General features: G+C 39.2%; 1 protein-coding gene across 2 annotated transcripts in view; it reads right to left on the bottom strand.

Annotated features, from left to right (window-relative positions):
* iqch.L (IQ motif containing H L homeolog) overlaps positions 1 to 23,988 on the bottom strand; it is a 67,386-nt gene that overhangs the window by 20,737 nt on the left and 22,661 nt on the right. For both annotated transcript variants that reach the window (XM_018253307.2, XM_018253310.2), the window contains exons 10-14: positions 23,692 to 23,758; positions 21,858 to 21,941; positions 17,448 to 17,623; positions 12,077 to 12,349; positions 8,220 to 8,411 (exon numbers count right to left, since the gene is read on the bottom strand). In XM_018253307.2, coding sequence (XP_018108796.1) covers positions 8,220 to 8,411; positions 12,077 to 12,349; positions 17,448 to 17,623; positions 21,858 to 21,941; positions 23,692 to 23,758 — 792 coding nt within the window. The remainder of the gene's footprint in view (positions 1 to 8,219; positions 8,412 to 12,076; positions 12,350 to 17,447; positions 17,624 to 21,857; positions 21,942 to 23,691; positions 23,759 to 23,988) is intronic.

Genomic DNA, 23,988 nt, shown 5'->3' with positions numbered 1-23,988 from the left:
AGCATTTACAAGGAGACTTCTAGTATCTTTATCAGTTTATTAGGTGGTACATTAATGTACATCTCTGTCTCCATTGTGACAACCTGTCTTCCAGAGGCAGTTTCCCAACCTCAAGGTCCTCATCTGCATCATTGGCAGCCATATTAAAGCCAAGGGACAAAGTGGAAGGTGCACAGGTGAAAGATGGGCAATATGGAAATTCTGGTTAGTATCCAAGCACAACAGTGTGCATGTCATTTTATAAGAGGAACACTGTGGTGTTTATACAAATGACCTGTAGACTGTGCTCAAGACTTATACTTTGCATACTTTCTATACAGCTTGTGGTGTTTGAGTTGCTTACTAGTGTGTAATGGCTGCATAACCCTTCTAATAAAGCATTGTTATACTCTGCTCATCCTCGGCTACCCAAAACATAAACACTCTGAAGTCATAATTTACAGTAAGGGTTATTGGAAAGTGACCATACCATAGATCACAATTAAGCCTACTCTACTGCTAAACTCATCAGCTGACTTTAAATCCTGTTTTTTTGGGTTATGGGGGTTCATCAATACAAGATAATAAGAAAATAAATGTAGTTGGGCTAGGGCAGGCAGTGAAGGGTTATTGGGCACACAGCAAGCGCACAGCTACTGTCTCTGTATCTCCTTCACATGTCAGAGCACTGCTGATGGAACCTGGCCCTCCTCATCCAACTGATGTTATACAATGTCTCTCCTCCATCTGGCCTACGAGGCCTGGAGCAGAAACGTGGATATTTTGTCACTGCTGTTTTCCTCTTCCCCAGTTCCCAGATGGTGGAAATAACATTCAAACCTATTTTTTTTTGGTTTGTGTGTGTGTGTTTTTTTTTCTAACAATGGTCCTTGGCATCATTTCAATGTTCTACTTCGGTAATTAACAGCACTGATATGGCCACAATTACAAGTCCCCTTCTCTCCTGCACTAACGCTGTGAATTAGTAGGAGCTAATGACTGCGAGCAGAGTGAGAGCCCAGGCACAGACGGGGAAGCGATAGTGAGATTGAATAAAAAAGGTACAAACAGCGAGTTTGCGGTAGACGATGATTACCTAGTAATTAGTTTACACAAAGCCCTCTATTTAATGGCAAAACAGTGTAATTAACGAGCGACAGAAAATCAAAGGGTTGTTTTGTAAGCATATGAAAAATTAACATGGAGGGGAAACAAGTGAATTAAATCGATAGCATGCAGAACGCGAGCCTCGTACCTGGGGGGTGTAACGGTCTGGTAGTAATGCACTCAAACATAGCACTATCTGATTATGTACATCAATATATAAAACATTTATTGCGCTTCTGCTGTTGTCGTTTTCATGGTTTATTATATTATTTGATTAACTATATATATATATATATATATATATATATATATATATATATATATATATAATAAACTAGAAGAAATAATTCTGTTTTAATATAAAGAATATTATATAGAGGTGTATGGGACTTGTTGTTCAGAACAGGGTTTTCTGGATAAGGGGTCTTTCTGTAATTTAGATCTCCAATCATTCAAATTTAAATTAAACCCAATAACATTGGTTTGCCTCCAATAAGGATTAATTATATTTAGTTAGGCTCAAGTACAAGGTACTGTTTCATTATTACAGAGAAAAAAACATTTAAAAAAAAATTTGGATAATTTGAAGGGCCGGAATTTGGATTTTTCTAGATAACAGATTTCCGGGAAACGGATTCCACCCTGTATTTATATCTGTACATATATATGTTATATATTATAGAAAGTAGTTTCATTTTATAACAAATATAGTACAGGTATGGGATCAGTTATCCGGAAGCCCATTATCCAGAATACTCCGAATTATGGAATGGCCATCTCCCATAGACTTTATTTTATACAAATAATCCAAATTTTTAAAAATGATTTCATTTTTCTCTGTAATAATAAAACAGTACCTTGTACTTGATCTAAACTAAGATATCATTATTCCTTATTGGAAGCAAAGCAAGACTATTCGGTTTATTTAATGTTTAAATGATTTTCTACTAGACTTATGGTATGAAGATCCAATCCAAATTATGGAATGATCCATTATTTGGAAAACCTCAGGTTCCGAGCATTCTGAATAACAGGTCCCATTCCTGTAACTTTACTTCTTCAAAGTAACAGTGAATGTTTCCATTAGACTATGTGTTTCCTAGTACAGGTATGGGACCTGTTATCCAGAATGCTTTGGACCTGGGGTTTTCCGAATAACGTATCATTCCATAATTTATCTTCATACCTTAAATCTACTAAAAATCATTTAAACATTAAATAAACCCAACAGGATTGTTTTTCTTCCAATAAGGATTAATTATATATTATCTGGGATCAAGTACAAGGTTCTGTATTATTATTACAGAGAAAAAGGAAAACCATGTTAAAAATTTTTTGGATAAAATTGAGTCTATGAGAGACAGCCTTCCCATTATTCTGAGCTTTCTGGGTAACGGGTTTCTGGATAACGCATCCCATACCTGTACTCATATAGCTTTCTATTCTTGCAACAACAAAAAGAAAGAATGAACACTTCCATCACTCTTTATGGCAGGGATATTAGATTTACAGCAGGATAAGCACAAGTGTCTAGAATATTACATAGTAACATAGTAAGTTAGTTTGAAAAAAAGACACACGTCCATCAAGTTCAACCTTTTAACTCTACTTTAACCTGCCTACTAGTTGATCCAGAGAAAGGCAAAAAAAAAAAAAAAACAACTGAAACTTCTCCAAAAGGGTAATTGTGCCCAGTTTAAAGCCAGCAATACACATGCTGACATTGGCTACTGAGAGGGGGTTCCCAACCTTTTTTTTACCGGTATGGTAAACCATATTCAAATATAAAGTCAGGGAGCAAAACAAGCATGAAATTAGTTCCAGGAGGTGCCAAATAAGGGTTGTGATTTGGTAGCCCCTATGTGGACTGGCAGCCTACAGGAGACCCTGTTTAGCAGTACACATGGGTTTTATGCAACCTCCAAGCCTGGAATTCAAAAATAAGCGCCTTCGTCAATGAGGCAAATTGAGAAACTTGTCTCAGATGGCAGCGCCCCACTAGGTACCAAGGGCAGCAAAAATGCCGCTACTGTTACACTAAGAGCTGGAAATTTGGTTCTTCTAGCGCAGAGAGCACAATTATGCTCTCTGTGATATTGTCCTGGCCCTCTCCACCGCCCTCGTGGACCCCCCATGGGTGCAAAAAGTTGAGCGCATGGGGGAGCTGCCTCAGGCGGCAGAGGGGCCAGGATCGCCCCTGTTGGTAAGCAACATATTAGATTTGAGCCACTGGTTGCTGAACACTAGGCTCAGTCAGTCTGGAGTGATTATCTGTTTGGGGATCAACCAAATATCGGACTGAGCCAGCAGAACACCAGGGAAAAACCCAGTGGGCCACGGCGGCACAGATCTGTCCTTGCTTAGAAGCCACTTCCTACCCCCCTGTCCCCCGGCACAGCTGAAAGAAAAAGAAGGTAGATGCAGGGGCCAGAGGGGGGGGGGTGAGGTGTCTCTGGGGGGGGCCAGGTTGCAGCTCGGGGAGGGAAAGATTTTTGAGCTATTTTTGGCAATGAATACAAATTTACTGTAACATTCAAAGGATCTCTGAACTGGTCTTTAATGTTTGGCTAAAAGTAAAGGGCTGCAGGAGTGGATATGGAGACACAAATAGGCATCCATGTTGCTATCTAGAGACATAGGCACGGGGGTGCCACCTGAACATCTTCACACTTTTTCAGGGTATCAAAGCTCCAGGTACAAAATTTCCCCCAGGTCTAGGAACCTAAAGCAAAAAAACAACCTTTCCCATTAAGAGATTTGAAAGCAAACCTCCGATTGGTTTACATGACCAGGAGCAAACTTTCACCTTTGCAGTTTACACGAAAGAACCTTGTGATTAAGGGATAGAACACACCAGGATGTTAGCTTAAAAAGCAAATATGACTTTGGCAGCCACACTATTAACCAAAGACAGATGCTTTCCCAATTGTGCATTTCCCATTGTGTTCCAATACCCAAAAATGTCTATAGCCATTATTCATCCATGCTCGTCGTTGTGTGCCTGCATCAGTTTTGCATTCAGTCTACTAGTTCTCTAGTCCCAGGTACTATAGATGCTGGTTTTCTAACTCTCTGAGGTCTTATGCATATTGTAACATTTCACATTCATGCAATGACATTTGCACTAATGACTCCAGTGTACGGGTGCACAATGTGGCACTGCCAATGTTGCAATGTGTGAGAAACAAGACAAGGCATGCTGTGCATTTGGCGCCTTCCATCCACTTCAACAGAGGTCAGCCGATACAGGTGTCATTGTACAGATCTCTTGTACAGATCTCAGACAGCTTTAAGAATAATAGAATAACTGAATATTATTTCCTTAGTTGCTGATACAGGGATGGGAAACCCATTAACCAGAAAGTTCCGAATTACAGAAAGGATGTCTCCCATAGACTCAATTTTAGCAAAATAATCCAAATTTTTAAATGATTTCCTTTTTCTTTGCAATAATAAAGCAGTACCCTGTACATGATCCAAACTAACATATAATTAATCCTTATTGGAAGTAAAATCACACCCCCTGCTCCCCCGGTATTTACGCCACTGTTACTGCCAACATTTTCAGATTCAAGGACTTCCTAGGATGGCAAATAGACATTTACTTCAAGCATTCCTACTGGTCTTCAAGCTAGGTCCGTTAGAAAGCACTGGGTCGTATGGGTAGAGCTGCAGCCCCACAATTTGGAAACCATTATCTTATGGCTAAATTTGAATCAACAGTAAAAAAATAACCTTAGGCAATCCTCCTTGTAACAGCAAGCTTTGTGGGACAGAGAGCCACTGTGCCAGGAACACCCTACGTTAATGAATGCATATAAATATATATAACAACAATATGAGTACACAGAAAGCTACCTATGTCCCTTATTCAGCATCTGAGTAGTACATGTGCATTCGGGCTATTTAAAACACACTTTTACTATTGGTTTAAATGTGATATGGTGTTTTATTTTAGTGTTTTGGTGAATTAGCAAATACATCAGAGATTCCCATTGCAGGCCCTTGTACAATGCCTTGCTCAAGGCTTTACCAGCAGCCTGACCGGGAAATTAAAATGCCTACCGAAACAACATGTAATTATAGTCCATCTGCAAATGCTGCCTTTAATCCTGCACAGCAGTTAGGGCCCTGGCTGATAGGGTACCAGCTTGTTGAGCAGAAGGGTGCCCCAAAGTGGCCCTGAGGTTGTTTCAGAATATAGATAGGAAATGGAGCCAAAGAACAACCAAGACTGTTAATATCTGCACTATCTTCCAAATTCTCATTTTAAAATAATGTCAGTAATGAGGCCTGGTAATACAGGGACTGAACCGTGCAGTGAAACTTTCGCAGCTTAAAGGGGTATACACCCACTTTCTCAACACGAGTTCAATAAACAATGATAGTGCATGGCATATATTTTGCTATTGTTTTAATTATAAAAGATCTATGGTTTTCATTATCTCCTGTTCTGAACAGGTCAAGTTCCATTCTACTTCCTATTCATAGGAACAGTCCCTCTGCCTGGTCTGCCATTCCTGCACACGCTCACTTTCTTTCTTCCTGTACTGTATACCATTATTACATATGCCCAGAGTTGTTCTCCTTGTATTGCCTTTCATTTATACACATGTCCAGTGTCCTTTCCCAGATGCTCTATGCTTTGATCACTGTATTATTTACCAATTACAAATTCCCATTGACTTTCTGGCCTCTGCCATTTAAATACAAGCCTAATGCTTTTGTTCTTCTGCCTGCCATGTACACATGAAACTAGTAGTGCCTTTACTACTACACAAATGGCCAGGGTCTTTCTCCCTGCATTGGATGCCATTCCTACATGAGCCTAGTGCCTTTTCCTATATTATTATACACATGCCCAGTACCTTACAGCTAGTGACTCTGTGTATTAACTACCACTATCATTCTCCTTGCAATGTCAGGTATTCATACACTGCCCAAGTGCCCTGCAGTGTCTTCCTTTCACTCTTTTATGCCTTTGGTCCTGCATTGACTAATACACATACATCAACCCAGTGATTTCCTCTCTGCATTGTCTGCCATTCATACATTTAAGAGGCTCAGGGAATTTCCTTTTCACTTCTGCCTTTATTAATTATTATTAATTGCCAGTTGGTCTTCTTTTTGCATTGTCTATTTTTTTATACATCCTGCATACTACATTCACTCATTCACGTGGTTTTCACGTAACCCACTCTTAGTGAAGGAGTTAAACAGCAGGTCCAGTTCTGGCCATGTCTCTAATATCTCTCTATGGCTGCAGGGGAGGGTCTGTCTGAGTCTGATCTGATTTTACTACAAACAGGGGATGCCATAAGGAATTCACACTCGTCATTTGTCAGCAGAACACTGAACAGCGGGAGTCTGATGACTGCCCCAGATATGGGGAATGAAGCCAAAATCCCACAGTGCAAGAGATTACTTAACACTTTCAGACCTGCAGACATCTGATGGAAAGACTTGAGAGGTGTTAAAAACAGAGGACCAATCACTGAGAATGCCAGTGTACAAAAAAATCAATCTAATTGCACCGTATCTACCATTTAAATGGAGCTTTTTATCATTTGGCCTGAATTGTTGATAAAGATAATATATGTAGGGCAAGTGCAATGGAATGTAGGGCCATAGCGAAAGCAAGAAAAATAAATGGCGTAATGATAACAGTGTAAATGTATGAAGAGCATTAACATATTAAAATGTTATTAAATACTATATATCTGCAGTTGGTGAATTGTTTTCCTTCCCCTTTGTTAGTGACACCAACTTTCCTATTTGCATTTGTAGCTGTTCTTTTTAAATAGGTCTTAATTTTGCACTGGAAATGCACCAAACATGTATTTTGTAATTATGGGATATGACCAAATACATGCTCCACCACAAAATAATTTCTATTTTTTTTTCTTATTTATTATTTCATTTATTTATATTTGTGGTTTAAGTAAAGTTTAAAGGATCTGGCTCAATCAACATCTTAATAATTCTAACAACTGGGCCACATCCCAAATGAGAAGCTGGATTTAGTGCTCATGAAGCTGACCAATATCCATATAGAATCTAATGCATGTTTTGCATGGCTTCTCTTCTTGGCCACAATTAATATCGCCACTGGAGGGCACTGTTTCATTAGACTCTGTGTATGAGGTGACATCTTCAGAGCAATCATGGCTGCTTATACTGATATGAATAAACCTTATTATATGCAGAAAATAAAGGTTTCTTGTTGAGCATAACCAATGTGAATATGCTTTAAGGAAAAAAACAAAATTAATATAAACCCTACTTCGAAATAGGGCACGTGATCCCTTTGTTAGGGGGCAAAATGCACTTATAGAATAACTTGCTCTTGTCATATAGACAGTGTTTCATATATTGAACTAAATGTGTATTTTGGCCAAATAATAGAGAAGAAAATGGTATACAGTTATTATGAATATTTGCTAATTTATGTATCTTTCCCATTTCCATTCAGCCACAGATGCAAACAGCCTAGTAAGACGCAATAAGGTGAGCTTAATTTAACTCCTCTCTAATTAGTTAAAAAAATCTTGGGATTTACGAATCAATTTTATTAAGAGCAGTTATGTATCTATTCAGTTAAATGGAATACCCCAAAGCCATACAATGCCAGGATGTATTCAGGTTGCTGAGATGTCACTAGAATAGGAGCAAGGCTATTAAAAAAAATAGATAGAAATTCTGTTTCCCAAATATGTATATGCTTCATCCAGCACAGGTCTCAGTGATGTGACACACACAGTGAAAGGGGAACTTGTCATTATGTATCATAAACTGTTATGCAAATACCTCAATTTGTAACTATTAACATAATTTAGCGCTCAGAGACATACACTCATTTCTAATCATCGCAGTGGAATGGAGTCTTGTTCTGTCGTTCTTAGCCTGCAGGAAAGTCTTTCATCAAGATGCTGTAATGTTTTAATAACCTGCCAGCGTTCACCGGCTGTGCCGCTGCCGACGCCGCTCTTACATTGTCCTCATTAAGGAACAGAACAGGTCGGGGAATAACAGGACATTAAAGCATTGCCGGTGTGCGGGAACCTGAGGCTTGAAAATTGTTATTACAGAGATCATGTCAACCCCTTGCTTGCCGAATTGGCATAGAAACTCACCTGTGCCCACTTCTGTTTCCAAGTATCAGGGCCGTATCTCTGGCGCTCGTTCACAGCCCATGCATAACATGGCAGGTATTTAGCGATGTCACAGAAAGCAGTGCCATTACCACCAAACTCATTGTCCACTTTAAATAGCCAACGGGTCACCGGGAGGTTGTCAATGATCATTTGTGCCAGAGCTTCCAGGAACTACAAGTAGAAGAATATCACATGATATATGGCAGATAAGATTCAGCTACGTGGTCAATGACAGACACACTCACAAAAAATAGCCACACACTATACAATATGTATATCCATATATAATGGGAAAAGCACCATCCTATCACAGGCTCAAACACTGGATGCAAGAAATGCATACATAAAGTGGCACTTCCCTTGTACTCATTTTATCTATTATGTGGATGAGATGTTAAGCCCAAAACACTGTATTTAGAGGCACAAGAGAAGCTTGTACTTTGTACCTGCCATTGAGCATTTGGTAGAGAGAGTATTGGGAATCCTAGTTATGCACCACATATTCTCCTCTTGATTGAACATGAAGCACTACAGCAATTAGCAGTGGGGATAACAACTTCTGGAAGGAAGTGTAGCTGTTCCAGCATGGAGAGATTATGCCTTGAATAGCAGTGGGGATAATAGTCTCTGGGAAGGGACTGTGACTGTGGGATAGCAGGTATAGTAGGCAGAGATTATGCCTTGAATAGCAGTGGGGATAATAGCCTCTGGGAAGGGACTGTGGCTGTGGGATAGCAGGTATAGTAGGGAGAAATGGTGCCTATTGTAGCAGTGCGATAATAGTCTCTGGGAAGGGACTGTGACTGTCGGATAGCAGGTATAGTAGGGAGAGATGGTGCCTATTGTAGCAGTGGGATAATAGTCTCTGGGAATGGAGTGTGGCTGTGGGATAGCAGGTATAGTCAGGGCTGGATATAGCGTGCGCCCCTAGGCCCACTGCCATTCGTCACTCGTGCCCCCCCATTTATTCAAGCAAATATTCATAATCGGGACCTGAGCAATGTGGATTGGGAACGGGAAATTTACAAAATTATTGTATCTTCTGCGCATCCCCAGTGTTTTTGAACCAATGTGGGTGTGGTTGGGCAGCATGCTGTGGGATAGCAGGTATAGTAGGGAGAGATGGTGCCTATTGTAGCAGTGGGATAATAGTCTCTGGGAAGGGACTGTGGCTGTGGGATAGCAGGTGTAGTAGGGAGAGATGCTGCCTATAGTAACAGTAGGATAATAGTCTCTGGAAAGGGACTGTGACTGTAGGATAGCAGGTATAGTAGGGAGAGATGGTGCCTATAGTAACAGTGGATAATAGTCTCCGGGAAGGGACTGTGACTGTGGGATAGCAGGTATAGTAGGGAGAGATGGTGTCTATAGTAGCAGTGGGATAATAGTCTCTGGGAAGGGACTGTGGCTGTGGGATAGCAGGTGTAGTAGGGAGAGATGCTGTCTATAGTAACAGTAGGATAATAGTCTCTGGGAAGGGACTGTGACTGTAGGATAGCAGGTGTAGTAGGGAGAGATGCTGCCTATAGTAACAGTAATAGTAACAGTAGGATAATAGTCTCTGGGAAGGGACTGTGACTGTAGGATAGCAGGTATAGTAGGGAGAGATGGTGTCTATAGTAGCAGTGGGGATAATAGCTTCTTTGTGCAGGGAGTGTGGCTGGGTGTAACACTTGAGAAACCACACAGTACACCAACGCATGAAGCACAAGAACTGAAACACACAATAAAACAAATTCAGCTACATGCAGCAATTAGAAAACTACAAAAACAAAACAAACAATAAGGAAACACAAAATCCAACCTAACTGTAACATACAGGGAATTATGTTAGAAGTAAAACATGAAAATAAATCACAACACAGATATTCACAGAACCCACATCACAATGCACATAGCATCAAACCACATCACAATGCACATAGCATCAAACCACATCACAATGCACATAGCATCAATACAGAAAAACCATTCAATACATAGGTACCCGCAGGCTGGAGGCAGATAGGGAGCCGGATGGAGAGAAAGAGATGGACACATTCACATAAGACAAAAGATAATCATACAAACATGTATGTGTCTAATCAAATATCATACACACACACATGCCAAGTCTGATATGCACACAAGGACATATGTTTATATAGATTAGATGAGCCTTAAAAACTCATAGTGGATATAAACATATACTAGAGTGATAAACTGTATGATTCACACACATTGAAATACTATTATTTGCACATGCCTTTATGTTAGGACACAAATAGAAGCCCCACTTAGCTTTATAATGTTGTTTATTGCATGACACACATTGACAACTTGTTATAGAATGTGGGTATAAAACCTGTGGCACTCAAGCTGCTCTGTAACTACAACTACAAGCACACATGTACGTCCACAAGTGCAATTTTGAGAGCAATCGCTATGTTGTTTATCCTACAATGCAGCAATTTCCCCCAGAATTCCAGCAACACTGTTGCACTCGAATCACCAACATTAACACAACTGTATGTGAGTTTTGTTGCAAATTGGGGGCAGTAGAAGTGCAATGAGCCCATTTTGACACAAGTACCTTTAAAGGGGTTGTTCACCGTTGAGTTAACTTTTAGTATGATGTAGACTAGAGAGTGATATTCTGAGACAGTTTGTAATTGGTTTTCATTTTTTATTATTTGTGTTTTTGAATTATTTAGCTTTTTATTCAGCAGCTCTCCAGTTTGTAATATCAGCAAGCTGTTTGCTAGGGTCAAAATTACCCTAGCAACCATGCATTGATTTGAATGAGGCCTGAATAGAAAGATGAGTAATAAAAAGTAGCTATAACAATACATTTGTAGCCTTACAGGACATTTCATTTTAGGTGGGGTCAGTGAGCCCCCAATTGAAAGCTGGAAAGGGTTAGAAGAAAAAGGCAAATCATTAATAAACTATAGAAAATGCATAATAAAGACTAATTGAAAAGTTGCTTATAATTGGCCATTCTATAACATACTGAAAGTTAACTTAAAAGTGAACCACCCCTTTGATGTTTAAATATTTTTTTTTAGCAGACTTAAGGTATCGAGATCCAAATTATGACCCCTTATCCACAAAACCTCAGGTCCTGAGCAGTTGCGTAACTATATATTACTGGGCCCCACAGCAAATAATGTTTCAGGCCCCCAAAGTGTCTAGAGGTTGACCTGTTTTATCAATATTTATTGAAATTGTATATGAATTAGGGTCTCACGGGGCCCCTATACCTCCCGGGATCCCTGCAGCCGCAGGGTCTGCTTCCTCTGTAGTTATGCCTCTGGCCTGAGTATTCTGGATAATAGGTCCCATACCTGTACATCAATTAGGAATGTTTAATAGATTTAAAGTTGTCTGCAAATGTTATTGCAACTGAAATGTTTTTGTCTATCCTTTTCTGCACTGCTGGATCTGAAACAATGTTGCTTCCCTCCAGCCAAGATTAGGGGGTTATTTATTAAAGGTCGAGTTGTGTTTTTTCCCAAAAAATTAAAGTTTTCGAGGGTAGTTTCAGTAAAAACTGCATTTTTCGAGATTTATTATGCCCCGAAGCTGCAAAAAGCCAGAATCCGAATATGCTCCAGCTAAAACCTGTAGCGGTGTTAAGGAAAGTGGTGCTACACGCAACTGACTGCAGGTTAAATGCAGGGACCACAACTGCATTTTTGGACGTGCATGTGGTATAAAATTAATAGATGATATGGGAAAGAATGTGCAGTGGCAATTTCACTAATACAGCTGGGGCATCCGTAAATGATTCTCATGAGACTGAACTGCTCAATATCTGTGCTTATCTAACAATAGAAGTAGGCACTGCCACTCACCTGTTGCTGGGTATAGATATCATTTATCCCAGGAGCAGTGGGCAGACCTGCACTAGAGAAGATCCGTTTGCTCCCGGACTTGCTACTGTAGAGATGTGCTAGTTCTGGCTCAGTAGCCAACAAGGGGATATCCAGCATATCTGCCACTGCGAGGTCATCAACGTGAGGGACTCCACCTACAATGTAGGCCTCGCGGCCACGTGTTAAGTTGCGGATGCGCTTCAGGGTCTTCGGGCTGTATTTCAGCATGGTGGAAAGGCACATGTGATGACTCTGTGACACAAAGAAATAGGTCATTAGATATTCACTTTGGTTTAATTTGACTTTTACAGTATATCTCTTTGTGTTTTAACAGGAATTCATACAGTTACAAATTCCATTTTAAAAAACGACTATGTATCCTTATGAGGGAGTCATATGGAAAACGTATGGAAAGCTCTTCCTACTGTTACACCAGAATTCTGGAATACCTATTTCCGAACAATGCCCACTTAACATTGTCAGTATCGTATACCAATAAATGACATTCTCTTCCTAGAACAACCTATTCATGAGTATTTTCTAACCATTTCTAGAAGAGTAAAAGAAATTGTACTCGTAAATAAATGTACTTTTCCCTTGAAAGTTATTGGGAACTTTATGTGCACCAGATGTTGCAGAACTAAAATTCTCAGCATTCAACTACCAGATCTGCTGTAGGTGTGGAACAGCCGGAGCACCAAAATGTGCATATCCCTGATTTAGGGCATATTTAAATGGATCTGTATTTCCTGTTTGCAGGCAACAGTGTTTTCTGGTGTATTTAAACCATGTAATTGCCTTTTCAAAGATTTGGGGGACAAGGGAGCCTAAGTTTTCCTGTGAGGCCCTATACGTTTAGTTAAGCCACTGTACAACACTTTGTATGTGATAAGGACATAGTCTAATTTAAATAGGGGAATATCTACATCTATCAAGGAAATATATTGCAGTATGATTTTCCTTTAAGGTTCAAAGTATTGCTGTGATTGGCTATAAGAAACACACCTCCAGAGTGCTCCGTGGTTCATAAAGGACAGATTCTCCACTTGAATAACCAATTGATAATCAATTGGGTGGTAACTTAATTGGGGGTAACTATGTGCACACTTCTGACCCATTACACTAAAATGATTGTAGCTATCTGTCTCTGCACCCGAATCCACCTTTCTCTCTCAATCCCTTCATCCTTGGCTTTTGCCCATGCACTTTATCTGTATTATGGAAACCAATAGGGATAAAGTCAATACAGGTATTGGACCTGGTATCCAGAATACTCGGAACCTTGGGTTTTCCAGATAACATATCTTTCCATAATTTGGATATTCATAGGTAAGTAACATAGTAAAGTTAGGTTGAAAAAAATACACATGTCCATCAAGTTCAACCTTTAAACTTTTTTTAACCTGCCTAACTGCTAGTTGTTAGAAGTCTACTAGAAAATCATGTAAACATTAAATAAATCCAATAGGCTGGTTTTGCTTCCAATAAGTATTAATTATATCTTAGTTTGGAAAAAGGAAATCATGGAAATCATGTTTACAAATTTTAATTATTTGATTAAAATAGTCTATGGGAGATGGCCTTTCTGTAATTTGGAACTTTCTGGATAATGGGTTTCAAGATGACAGATCCCATACCTGTACAGAAAACCAATTACCTAGGGGAGTAACTACAAAGGAAGCAGACCCTGCAGGGGGGGGGGCAGGAGGTATAGGAGACCCCATGAGGCCCAAAATCAAAGCAATTTCAACATATATTGGTAAAACAGGACAACCTCTTGATATGTTGGGGGCCCTCAAATTAATTTGCTGTAGGGTCCAGTAATATCTAGTTACGCCACTGCAACTACCCTTTATCAACCCCCATACCATGTGATGCATTTGGCATAAGCACTAAATAGCAAATTGATGTATAAATGTACATTGAGCAGTCATTTGAAAAGGATGTCGCTGGCAGCTGAGTCAGTTAATTTTAAATCTTAATATAGATGTTTGAGGGGAGGTGTTAATCTGCCCCTAAATTAATCCCCCTCCAAACAGGATTAGAACCTGCTTAGAGCAGGTCACAGAGTTCATTAAGGGACATTATTAGATACTTTTTTCATGAGGGTGTCACCCTTCCTTATTGTGATTTTATATCTATAAGAATTTACTTAACTTCTCCTAATGCCCTCACTTAACGGTCCTTATGGGTAGGTATGAAAATATTAATTTGTATTTGTTCAGCTTTTGTTCTCCCTTATATCAAACTTAAAATCAAACTTCAAATAAAGAATGGCACCAATATATACCTCTTTGATTTGCAAAATGTAATGGGATCTGTTATCCGCAAACCTGTTATCCAGAAAGCTCAGAATTATGTCTCCACATTTCATCTAAATAATCCAAATCTTTAAAAACGATTTCCCTATTCTCTGTAAAAATAAAACAGTACCTTGTACTTGATCTAAACTAAGATATAATTAATCTTCACTGGAAGCAAAAGTAGCCTGTTGGGTTTATTTAATGTTTAAATGATTTTCTAGTAGACTTAAGGTATAAATATCCAAATTATGGAAAGTTACGTTTTTCGAAAAACCCCAGGTCTCGAGTATTGTGGATAACAGGTCCCATATCTATACCATGTTCTTTTAAACCCTATATTAAAAGAGAAATAGTTATAAAACATATTCTGGATCAAGCAGGCAAAACAGTTTAAAGCTCCTGCTGCACATGTTTGTACCACAAGGGGGCGATATTCACAGCCGAGGGCTTGTGTTGTTGTGGGCTTCAGCAATCTCTCTGACAAAATTAAACAGTACTGGATGAATGGAGACACAGAACTGCTGAGGGTGAAGGATATATAACTATATTTCATCTATCTCAATTTGCACAACTCAGCAGATTACATTTTTTCCCCCCTTTAATATAATCAACAATCTTTTTAAGCATCAAGTGAAAAATTTCTAGTGCCATTATAATTACCATTATAATGATATTATCTTAAGTATAGTTACAGGGAATTAAGCAATCCCTGAATATCTAGAAAGACGCAAACTAAGGTTACTTGGATTAAAGTCTTTTTTTTTTCCCTTTTTAAATCATATTTTAAATAAATGTACACGGATCTTAATACAGCTCTAAAGCATTTAGTAATGAAAAACAAAAAAAACAACAATATTTTCATTGCAAATAGCTCTATTACTCAAACGACTTCATTTAAATGCTTTGCCTATCAAAAAATCCATGATTAATATACGGCTGGGTTGTGACCTCTGTTGTAGCGGAGCTGTTTAAATTGATAAAAGCTGTTGAGGTGATACTATAATCGCTCACGTCTTTAGTGCCTCGGAAATGGCCTCGGTGGGAATAGAACTAATTACTACACATCTGTATTTATTTGATCCACGCAGAATTATCCTTCTGTCACTCGGAGAAGCTGCTGCCAGCCTTTTGTATAACGCTAACTCATCCCGTGCCTCCCTCCTGGCTCACAATTCAGTTGTATAGCTGGGAGAAAATCAATTGGTGCCATAAAAAGAAAGAAGGGGGTTCGGTGTGTGAGAGAGGTGGATAGGGCGGCCAATCTGCCTGCACCGAGGGTGATGTCGGCATGTGACTATATTACAGACTGGCGCTGATTCCATATCTTGATAGGTCTAATAGGATGATGGAACTGTAACAGAATAATGTATTATTTCTTATTTAGCCAGTACATTATCGGGGGTAGCTCACTGTGTACATGAACCATTGCTTCTCTTGAACTTATGAATGGGGCTTGCCATATTGAAAAAAGCCTATAAAATGGCGTTGGAGAAAGATAGGCAGATCATTTTAGTCCCAAGAAAGGGCACCAAGCAGAAGAAAACATTGGCATATTTTACAACAAGACAAGCAGCTGAAGAAAGTTATTGGTATAAAACACTTTTAGAAGTAGCAGAAATTTACGTGACAAATGAACCCAAAATCATTATACTCATTGTATTAAGTCAACGTGGCTAACAAATAAAAGTAAAGGTTGCTATAAATGCGGGGACTGTTTGGCATGTCTGTTGGTTGAGAGGAGATCCACGATTATGAAGACAAGGACTAATGTAGAGTATGAATTAAAGGGGTGGTTCACCTTCAAACAACTTTTGTTTTCAGATAGATCGCCAGAAATAACCACTTTTTCCAATGACCTTCTATTTTCTATGTGTGACTGTTTTTCTAATATAGTGTACTGTCATTTTTCACTTTCTGAAGCAGCTTTGGTAGGGGGGTCGCCGACCCTGTAAACTGTTCTAAATGGATACATTTAGTAGATATATTTCTTATCTTTGTCCCTGCTGAGCAGAATCTCTGGGTTTCATTACAGGCAGCTGTTAGAATTGATATAATAGTAGCGAATACTGAGTCTGCACCTGAATTACTGACCTGCCAGACTGAAACACCAGAGACACGAATATTCAAATTTAAACTTAGATGGGGGCAGATATACTAAAGTGCGAAGTAGTCGAAGATTCGCCAGAAATCCCATCAGCAAGGACATTGCCAATTTACTAACAGGCAGAGAACAATTCGCTAGCAAATGAGACCGTCGCTAGTGCAGTTTTGCACACTATAGCCAGGCATTTTTGCACAATGGAACAATTGTTACTCCGTAAATTCACTAAAGTGCAAATTTCACAGAACGTTATCCCTTTTTTTTACCATTTGAGGGGCATGCCACATGTGTTTAAGGGTGGGCTCATGTCTAGGACATTAAAGGATCTCTTTTGTCTTTATTTTCTTAATTGGACATATGTAATAAGTGGCCACTTTAAGCATTTGCACCAACATCTCTATTAAAGACATATATATGACCTAAATGTACCTGCCCTATTCAAATTGACTTGAGCGTAAGTGTACTAAAGAAGTTTCGCCAAACAGAAACGAACGTTAGCGAAAGGTCGCTATGAAATGCTAGTGAATTTGTTGAGTAACGATCGTTCGCCTGAGCAAAAATGCGCCTGGCGAAAGGGTGTGAAACTGCACTAGCGACAGTCTCATTCGCTAGTGAATTGCCCTCTGTGCCTGTTAGTAAATTGGAGATGTCCCTGCGGATGGTATTTCTGACTATTTTTCGCTATTGGCGGCCACTTCGCCCTTTAGTAAATCTGTCCTAATGTCATCAAGCTTCAGGCTTCACTCTCAGCTCTTCTTTACTTTTCTGTACAACTCCATCTGATTCATTATTGGTACAGTGACCCCTTCTCAATAGACAAAAAATCCAATCCAAAAATACCGATATGGTTTTAATTTAAATATTCATTGCTCACCTGAAAATATTCATCTATTGCTAAGTTATTATTCCCTTATTCTTTCATCCTTATTATAAGATATGAACTTACAGGAAAGTCCTTCACGGCTTCAGGAGTCAGGAATATGAATCTGTCATGGAGCTCACATGCATCTTCTTGATTCCCTGAGAGAACTGCTGGCCTCAGACCAAGGAGCCTTCTGTAATATTGTTGTGTTTCTTCATCCACCTCCACCGGAGAAATATAGATAACATCCACATTAGGGTCTGTGGGGGGGGGGAGACTGATCAGAAGAGTTATACATGACACTTTGACTCTACCAACTATATTATGTAGCCAGGCCCTCATTTGCTATTTTCAAGGTCTGAGATGAGATTAATTTAAAAGTTTGGAAAGTGTAAATAGCAGAGAAGGCCTGAGACAATAAAATACTCCAAACAGTGTGCATTTCAAATCTCTGATGACTTGGGCTACAGAAATAACCACTTAGGTTACAGTGTTTTAGCTTAGTAAGCAACTCTACAGTACTGCATTATTATCTACACAACTTTGATGTTGACAGCAGTACAAGACACATTTAGAAATACAGTGACTTAACAATAAAAGCACTTCTATAGCAATACCTGGTGTTTCTCCATCTACTGAGTTTCTATATATAAAATGTATCAGGATACTTAAATCCAGTGATATAATGTAGGGACAATTAAGCTCTAATTAGCTGAAATTGTTTTCTTTAATAGGAGTCTGTGCTGCATCACCCCCTATATAACCCTTACTACTTAAAACAACATAATTTTAAATCCTTCTATTGCTGCAATCTATTATGTCCTACCTACAGTAAGCATTTACATTTTTCAATTTAAACAACTCCTGCTTTTAATATACATAACTTAACAAATAATTACAAATTCCCTCCTTCTCTTTCCTACTCTGACCCTTAACACCTACTTATCTTGTCACGTGTAAAGCTGGCCATAGATGTTGAGATTTTTAAAAGATCAGATCCTGATCGTGAGACCACGATCTTCTCAGAACGATCGTACGATCGTACGAATTTACCATCAACTAAAAAGACCAATTTACCAGGAAAACAAAGGGGAGCTGCCTGCTTGGCCCTGCAAACATAGAGAGATTGCACTGGGGCCGACAAAGATTTTTTGACCTGGCCGATCAATTTCCCGACAGATGTCGGCCGAAAAATCGTAAGATGTACGATCGTTCGAATACCACTAACCACACGATAATTGGTCGGGCTTCCCTAAAATCGGTCGTTCGGCAAGAAGAATCGTCGCGTCTATGGGGAGCTTAACTCCTTACATTCCTCCTTCTCTTCCTATGTGTGACTTCTCTTACTACATGTTTTAAGGACAAGGAAAGCCTCTTTTCCAAAGAGTTCTGTACTGTACTAGCACCACATATAAAGAGGTAAAGGGAATGCCTAGGAAGTTGGGTGAAGATTGCAGTAGCCCACCATACAGGTGTGCTGTTTAAAGATAAGCCTGTGGTAAGAGTTTATGGAACAGTAACATCAAAAAATTAATGATTTCCTTTTTCTCTGTAATAATAAAACAGTAACTTGTACTTTATCCCAACTAAGATATAATTAATCCTTATTGGAAGCAAAACCAGCCTATTGGGTTTATGTAATGTTTACATGATTTTCTAGTAAACTTAAGATATGAAGATCTAAATTACGGAAATATCCACATACCTGTATAAAGTACTGGTGCCCTGCACTGGTAAAACTGGTGTGTTTGCTTCAGAAAAACAAATATAGTTTATATAATACACAAAAGCCATAAATATCTTGTAAATTATATCCTTATAAACGGTGAGTTCTGATGTCATCAGTTATAAACTGTGAGTTCTGATGTCTTCAGTTATAAACAGTGAGTTCTGATGTCATTTCTGTCACATGACACTGAAATTTGTGTATTATAATAAATAAAGTACCCCCAATTGCAAAATATGAGGATATTAGAAGTTACCTCGGAGTTCCATGACCTGTATAAAAACACTCGTATGGTCATGAAACTCCTTGGTAACTTATAATATCCTTCAATTTTTTTTAAGAGGGGCTACTTTATTCACTATTAAACAAGCTGCTGTGAGGCCACAGGGGTAGCCATTCAAGCACAGAACACATATTAGATAATAGATAAGTTCTAAAGAATCCCTTTGTATGCTTCAGAGCTTATCTCTTATCTGCTGTGTATCCTGTGCCTTTTCTCCTTTTTTTTTAGCTTTGAATGGCTGCCCCCACAGCTAACACACCCGTTTTACCAATGCAGCACAACAGTAAATTATATTTTCATTACTTTAGGATACTTTCATTTTTTGGTGTTACTGTTCCTTTAAGCAGTCAGATTTGTTGTCCATTAAACATAATCAGTTTGCAGTAAGTGCTGACTCCATGTAATTTTTCTCTCTCTTTCTATCTGTAACTCCATTGCCTATACCCACTTCTTTTACTACGCGTTCCCTAAAAAATCTTATTCTTTTATTACTACAAGTTATTTCCCTTCTGTAATTTTTCCTTTTTATACTACCATATAATGTCTGTCATATAACGCCCCCAAGTCTCCTTCACTGTCCTATTCTCACCTTTTCCTAACTTCCCAACTTCTCATACTACATATAATTCCCCATATACAACTTGGGTCTTCTACGAATACACAAAGGCTATAGATCAGGGTCGGACTGGGCCGTCAGACAATGGGAAAAAACCTAGTGGCCACCAGCCTTCATGGGCCCTGCCTGGCCTGGCATGGGCTTTGCTCCTTCCTGATACTGCCCTGCCCCATGAAGAAATAGTGAGCATTGTAGAAGATATGTGCTGGCGGGGGTGGGAAAGGAGCGCTCAGTGCTATTTGTGGCAGAAGGGGGGGCCCATGCGGGTGGTGGAGGGAGGGTCGGGGGCCAGGGGGTCTGTGTCCGGGCCCTTGATGTGGCAGCCCCGATGGGCCCAGACCCCCCCCCCATCCCAGTTCAATGTTGCTTTAGATACATGCTAAAGCACTGACTGCAAGCAGCTTGTATGATCACCTTGTTTCTACAATTTCCTCCCACATTTCAAAAATAGGAAGGTTAATGGCTGTATCACAGGCAACTTTGATTTGACAATGGCTAGTCAGTAGCAGTGTTCTGCCCATGCAATTTTTGTTGGGAGCACTTTACTGCAGCCACCTTTCCTGCCAGCACCTCATATGTTCCAATAAAAAGAAACTTAAAAGGGTCATTCACCTTTGAATTACCTTTTAGTATGATTGTAGAGAGTGATTGAGCATGAATAGAAAGATGAGTAATAAAAAGTAGCAATAACAATATATTTGTAGCCTTACAGAGCATTTGTTTTTTAAGATGGGGTCAGTGACCTTTACTTGAATGCTTGAATGCTGGAAAGAGTTAGAAGAAGAACACAAATAACTCAAAAACTAAAAAATAATGAAGAGCAATTAAAAAATTGTTATTAGCCATCCAATAGCATACCAAAAGTGAACTTAAAGGGGAACCACCCCTTTTAAAGAAGGCAGTGGGACTGTGCAGTTTATTGCTGAAGTGCTGGCTTCTATAAAACCAGTCCTACCTCGAACACTGAAGAGCAAACAAATAGATATGTTTTTTTTTTATTCACTTCCTGTCTCCTTTTTTCCCTGCTCAGACTAGCAACCCATGCAGAATGTTTTTGAACAAAACTATATAAAGAAATAATATTAGAGTAGCCATCTTTGGGCAAGATATCATAATGTAAAATGAAAAAACTAAGTTTATACATTTGGAGATTTATATGTGCTTGTTAATTATACCCATCAATACATGATGGAGAAAGACCAAGGAATACATTTAGGCAGGCCCCACCTAGGAGATGAAGTTGGGTGGACATTATCAAAAGACCAGATATAGGCAACTACATCAAGAAGAGGAATCTTTGTTTTACAGACAAGCTCGACATAATAGGTGTGATTAGTGTGCACACATATACAGGAGATCTATAAAAAAATAACTCATTAGCTAGTAATAACTCATTAGCCTGTTCATCAATAGATTCAATGATCTAAATGGATCCTTCAATCAACTTTAAATCAACATTGCATGTTTTAAATTCTGTTTCCACGTTGCAGAAGCCCTAGCCTGGAGTTAAACGTCTGTATTGTGTGTGCTCTATAAAACACCACATAATGAGTTCTTCTAATCTCCGTATTTAGTGCACAAAACATCAAATTGTCCACAAAGGATTCAAACCAATATGGGAGCAAAAGACATCTTCAACTCTCCATCACATGCTTTCTATAGTCACATATCAAAGAGTAAAACTACAGAGTGGGCTAAAACTGGTGGAAAGGGGTGTGAGTTAAAGAAATGAAATCTGGGATTATAGGGTGGAAGTAGGAGTACAGGATCCAACCATACACCTTCTTGTTAGTAAATAGTTTAGTGCAATTTACAGTACAGTGTATAAATTCCTCTTTGATCTCAATCCTATCCTCCATCTATTGTTACCTGCAATGTCACACAATCGTCCTATTTGCATATTTTGCAGGATGTGCAGGTCATTGGTGCGAGCTCGCTGTGATTCTGTGTAACCTGCAATACAAAAACCAGCAAAACCATATAAGTCAGACTAAACAGGTGGGTATCAACTACAATGATATATATATATATAATATATATATATATATATATATATATATATATATATATATATATATATATATATATATAATTCATTGCTATGCCTTTGAGGAGTGCATAGAGGTTTTTATTGGGTCATATAAAATAATATGCTAATAAAGTCTCAACTAATAACTGAATACAGAATTTGGTTCAGGACTGTGCCAAATCTCAATCTTTAAACACATTCAACAATACTGTCAACTGTCTGGGTAAGTGTATCAGCCTGGCATCCTAACAGATATCAGTTGATCAATTTCATCTGCTGGTGCACCTTGTTGAAGGTTCAGCAGATGAGGAAGTGAGAAGATCTGAAGCCTCTGATCTGATCTTTCAGGCTACACCTTGTTGCAGAACAGATGAGTGTGGCCAGCCACATTGTATACATTCTGTTTGATATGCAGTTTGGTTGGTCAGATATCTATAATGCTGGACAGTGTACTGTCACTATTATTAATAATCCTGAAATCCTGGGGCATTAATTGTGGGAAACTTGATACAATGTCACCTCTGTTGCTGTGGATGGGACAGAATTAACGGCAGCAATGGTGCCTTCTCATATACTCATAGTCAGCATTCCTTATAAACATAGTCTAGTTACTCTAGTACAATAATGCTGTCACCTCCAACTCCTGCTGAGCTGCGGGATTTCCCTGGGGTCCTAGTACACCTTTTTTGCCTGCACTTTGCACAAAACCTCTCTTTAAGTTCCCCTGATTCATAAATGTAATTAAATAATTACATTAGTGCTAATTAACATGAAACTGCAGATTATTTAAGCGCAAAAAACACTATTCAACTTCTTAATTATTCTTGTTCACACAGCATTTCCTTTTGCTTGCACGCCCTAGGTGCAGATAAAGCAGCCCATCTGCTGGTAATTAGAACTAAATAATTTCCGACAATGTAGCTTATCATTTTGACTGCACATTTGATTAAAAACATTAAAAACCGTGTACGGGCAATATCCCAGAGCGACAGCGTCAACCAAGGGCCCAGGGAGGGAATGTACAGGGACACGACCTGCGGTTAGACGAAGAAGCTGAGTGAGACATACATACCAATGTACACATGGATCTGAATGGCACAACATGCACAAAATACAGGTGCTCGCTCATGTACGAGTCAGTAAGTATAAACAGATGTGCACATAGAACCCCACAGGTACATGTGTACGATAATATCATGGAAAATTCAGATACCCATTTACAATCTTAGTATGACCACACTCATGTATGTACCACGTATGTACATACGTACATGTCTCTGTATCTCCATCAGATATACATACAATCTGACAGTCAGACACAATGTCTTACATGTGGCAACACAGGTCCCCCCAGTCACACACACAAGCACACATGCATAGAACTTTCTTAACTCATTTCACACAGATGAAAAGCGAATTAGAGGAAACGGCCCCTTGGCTGCTCATCTCCCTCCTTATCCCCCACATCCCATAATGAGTTTATTTGTTTAACTCCCCGAATTAAACGCCACTTCCAGTGCGGGCCTGGTAATATCACTCTCATCATGTCGAGAACATTTTCCTGCAGAGACCCATCTGAATAAGAGAAGGTCCCCGCGCTGAACTCAATCAGAGAAGCGTAATGTGCTGGGTAATAGAGGTGGCTGATAGATCTGGAGGCTAAGAGCTCTTTACCTAATGATGGGATATGGATAATGCTCCTCCTGCACGTCCTGATGTGATTCCAGTTGGATGCCAGATGCTAAAAAATCAAGAGGAAGAGCAATGAGTGAGAGAGGCAGTCTGGAACACACTTATCGGAGAGGGCGAGGGGGGTCTTAAGCTTCATTCCTTCATCCTGCCGTACGGTTAATCCAAGCTTAAATTATATTAATTGATTTAATTATATGCTTTAAAAACATCTCCTCACCTCCCCCCCCCAATTAATTTAATTAGGAGGCTGCATGATGCGACTGGTGAGGGGAGATTAAG

The sequence above is a fragment of the Xenopus laevis genome, chromosome 3L, assembly GCF_017654675.1.
Source record: "Xenopus laevis strain J_2021 chromosome 3L, Xenopus_laevis_v10.1, whole genome shotgun sequence".
In the NCBI taxonomy this organism is placed as follows: domain Eukaryota; kingdom Metazoa; phylum Chordata; class Amphibia; order Anura; family Pipidae; genus Xenopus; species Xenopus laevis.
Note: the sequence above shows the minus strand (reverse complement) of the source record. Positions and strands in the feature narration are given on the sequence as shown.